We start from the raw sequence: 3,663 nt of genomic DNA on the forward strand, positions 1-3,663 counted from the left end.
TCCCGCTGGTGAGTGGTGATGAAGACTTTGACGAGTAAGAATTGAATGAGAACGAATACTGCAAGTTGATGATTCACATGATTCACCCTGTTTCTTCGTCTTCATTAGAGAAGGACCAGCCCACCATCATTATAATATTCAGATTTAATTTTCGTCTTCTCCAGTCTTGAGCGGTGGCCTTGACTCACTGAATTTTCCACTCTCCTGAACCACCTAACTTTTCGGTTGCCACTCAGTCCTTACAAACACACATCTGAACCTGATACCTCTTAACCTCTCCACTCCAAAACAAACACCCCTTCAATTTTTCCTCACTTTCCCGAGAAAATGGACAACTCTTCCCAAGAATCCCAGCTCCGATCCGATAACTCCGCTACCTATGACTCCACTTATCCTCTGTACGCCATGGCCCTCTCCTCCTCTTCCACTTCTTCCAACCACCAACGCATCGCCGTCGGAAGCTTCATCGAAGAATACACAAACCGCGTTGACATCCTCTCCTTCAACCCCGAAACCCTAACCCTAAGGCCCAACCCTTCTCTCTCCTTCGACCACCCTTACCCTCCCACAAAGCTCATGTTCCACCCCTCCACCCCTTTCTCCCTTCTCCGCCACTCCGCCGTCGACCTCCTCGCCACCTCCGGTGACTACCTCCGCCTCTGGGAGGTCCGCGAATCCTCCGTCGAGGCCCTTTCCCTCTTCAACAACAGCAAGACCAGCGAGTTTTGCGCCCCTCTCACCTCCTTCGATTGGAACGACATCGATCCCAAACGCATCGGAACCTCAAGCATCGACACCACCTGCACAATCTGGGACATCGAAAAGGGCGTCGTTGAAACGCAGCTCATTGCGCACGATAAAGAGGTTTACGACATTGCTTGGGGTGAAGCCCGTGTCTTCGCTTCGGTTTCCGCTGATGGATCTGTTCGAATCTTCGATTTGAGGGATAAGGAGCACTCCACAATCATCTACGAGAGCCCCCAGCCCGATACGCCATTGCTGCGTTTGGCGTGGAACAAGCAGGATTTGAGGTACATGGCGACCATCTTGATGGACAGTAATAAAGTTGTGATATTGGATATTAGGTCTCCGACGATGCCAGTGGCGGAGTTAGAGAGGCACCGTGGGAGTGTGAGTGCAATTGCTTGGGCTCCGCAGAGTTCTAGGCACATTTGTTCTGCTGGGGATGATGCTCAGGCTCTGATTTGGGAATTGCCTACTGTGGCTGGACCTAATGGGATTGATCCAATGTCTGTGTATTCTGCTGCTTCTGAGATTAATCAATTGCAGTGGTCCGTGGCGCAGCCCGATTGGATCGCCATTGCTTTTGCCAACAAGATGCAGCTTTTGAGGGTTTGATCTGAGGTCAGGGGAATCAATAATTGAATTTAGCTTAGATAACTGAAAACTGATGGATGGACTCCCAATTACCACGTTGTAGTGGAAACTTGATTATGTATATGCTTAGTTAATTGTGATATATTGGTTAATGTACTGACGATTATAGTGGAAGAGGTGTTTAATCACTTAGCACCGAACTGCTTTACCTTCTTGCATTTTGTGTAGGATTTGGTTCCTCTAAAGATAGTGAAGTTGTGGGGAAGAAGAATACTAATATCCATGATATATGGAAATGTTTCAAAAGGCTTCTTAGTGTGCTTGATATATTATTGTTGTAATCATTACTGTTGGAGACAAGTCTAAGAATAATTTTCTAGCTTTTTGTGATGGCAAAATTTGAGATGATGCTATGGCTAAAATTATAAAATGAACCTCGGAATTGGCATTTCTTCCTTGAATGCCAAAACATTTCGGTCTGTTCATAAGCTTTTTGAAAGGGCAGTTAAATTAAAGTGACTTAGATTAACCAAAAAAAATGGAGTTAATTTTCTCTGCATTTAGCTTGTTTCTAATCATCTAATGCTTTAGGCAAGTCCCATTTGCATTGCATCATATTATTCTTATTCTTTGCTTCATTTTTGGGTGGAACCTCTAATCGACTCTTCGCCCAGATCAAATATTGAATGAATTCATCAAAGCTAGGAAACAAGATGAAGGCCTGCGGTTTATATTGTTATTACGTGTGAATAAGATTGCAAACTAATTACTTTGTACTCGTTATATTTATAAAATGGATTATAATAATGAGTCTTCATCTATTATTATGGCAATCTGCAAAGTTTTAATAAATGGCTCAACGATCATATAAACATAAACCCGTGACAATATGGCTTGAGTTGAGAACATAATCTAATAGTAGAACAGAAACAGAATATTGGCAGCTAATTGAAGAACATAACAAAGTGCCAAGGTGGGCGTGGTCTGAATATTTAAACATCATCGGTTTTGACGAGAATGTTTGGTACTAATCCAAATTGCCATAGATGTAATAAGGTAACTCAGAACTTGATGCATGTGTTGCGGGACTGCGCGGCAGCGTTAAGGATATGGGTGCAACTTATCCACCCCAGCTACATTGTCAATTTTTTTAGAACTCCCTTCGATATTTGGATCCGATGGAATCTTTCCTTGGAACCAATCACCAAAATGGAAATTTGGATTACTTACATAACTATTTTTTTTTAGTTACATGTTGGATGATATGGAATTGGCGGAACAAGGAGATATTCAAGCCCCCACTTCAAAGACCGAATCCAGCTGTGGACATGATCAGGGACTATGCTTATAATATTATGAAGGCGCATGGAGCACAGACTGATAATGGGCAGATCAGACGCAGATTCGGAGTGAAAAAGACAAAAAAAAGAACGATTTGAAGAGTAAATTGCACTAATGCACTTATTAGGTCCGCAGTTATATTTAGTGGTCAAGAAAATGGCATTCAATGGCCTAAATTTAACGACCATTTAACAGAGGATGTGCGACTTAGCTTGATCTAAGTTTCATTTGGACTTGAAGGCTTATTGTATTCAACTTCTCATAGATATCAGATATGAAGAAGTCTTTGTCTTTTTTGTATCGTTTGTAAAACTCTAGATCTCGAAGGAGAGATAAGGTCAGTACTCCGTGCATACAAGACTATAAATCAAAAGATCACAACCATTCAAACTGAATAAAAACAAGCCATACAGAGACTAACACACCCAAACATGGTAATACATCAGCACAAATAGCTCTAAAACAAACCTTCTTTATCAAACACAACCAATACCTGACGTTCTTGCAGTTCAAGACAGAATACGACTCCATAACAAGTAAGACAACACGATTCTATATGAAAGACACTACAAGACTTATAACATATTTTTCTTTTGTTGAACTTCTTTCTTCTGATATCTATAGTTGTGTTACTCTTTTTCTTCTTCTGGTTCTTGTAGTTATACTTATATCTTCTATTTCATTTTTCCCGCGCATGTCCTGCCTAATGTAACTTACTATAGCCTCATCCTCATTACAAGTCAAATTAAGTTGCAATCATATTCTTCATATTTTAGTAGCTTCACTTCCAGACTCATCATCTTCACTTGCACTTGGAACTTCTCCCTCAAAGTCTGCCTTGTTTCTTTTCTTACTAACTTCTTCTCTAAATTTCCGTTTAGTTCTTTTTTCCACTTTTGTATTCTTCTTTTTTTTGTTACCCCACTCTTAGTTTTATCCTTTTCTTTATCAACTCCCCCTTTTTATTATATGTTTTTACTTTTC

At 40.8% G+C, this 3,663-nt stretch overlaps 1 protein-coding gene across 1 annotated transcript; it reads left to right on the plus strand.

Moving 5' to 3' along the window:
- Window positions 20-1,809, plus strand: LOC107623552 (protein TRANSPARENT TESTA GLABRA 1). Its single transcript, XM_016325875.2, has 2 exons — window positions 20-1,610; window positions 1,648-1,809. The coding sequence occupies exon 1, from the start codon at window positions 328-330 to the stop codon at window positions 1,357-1,359; it is 1,032 nt and encodes a 343-aa protein (XP_016181361.1). The 5' UTR covers window positions 20-327; the 3' UTR covers window positions 1,360-1,610; window positions 1,648-1,809.

Source organism: Arachis ipaensis, chromosome B10 (genome assembly GCF_000816755.2).
Source record: "Arachis ipaensis cultivar K30076 chromosome B10, Araip1.1, whole genome shotgun sequence".
In the NCBI taxonomy this organism is placed as follows: Eukaryota; Viridiplantae; Streptophyta; class Magnoliopsida; order Fabales; family Fabaceae; genus Arachis; species Arachis ipaensis.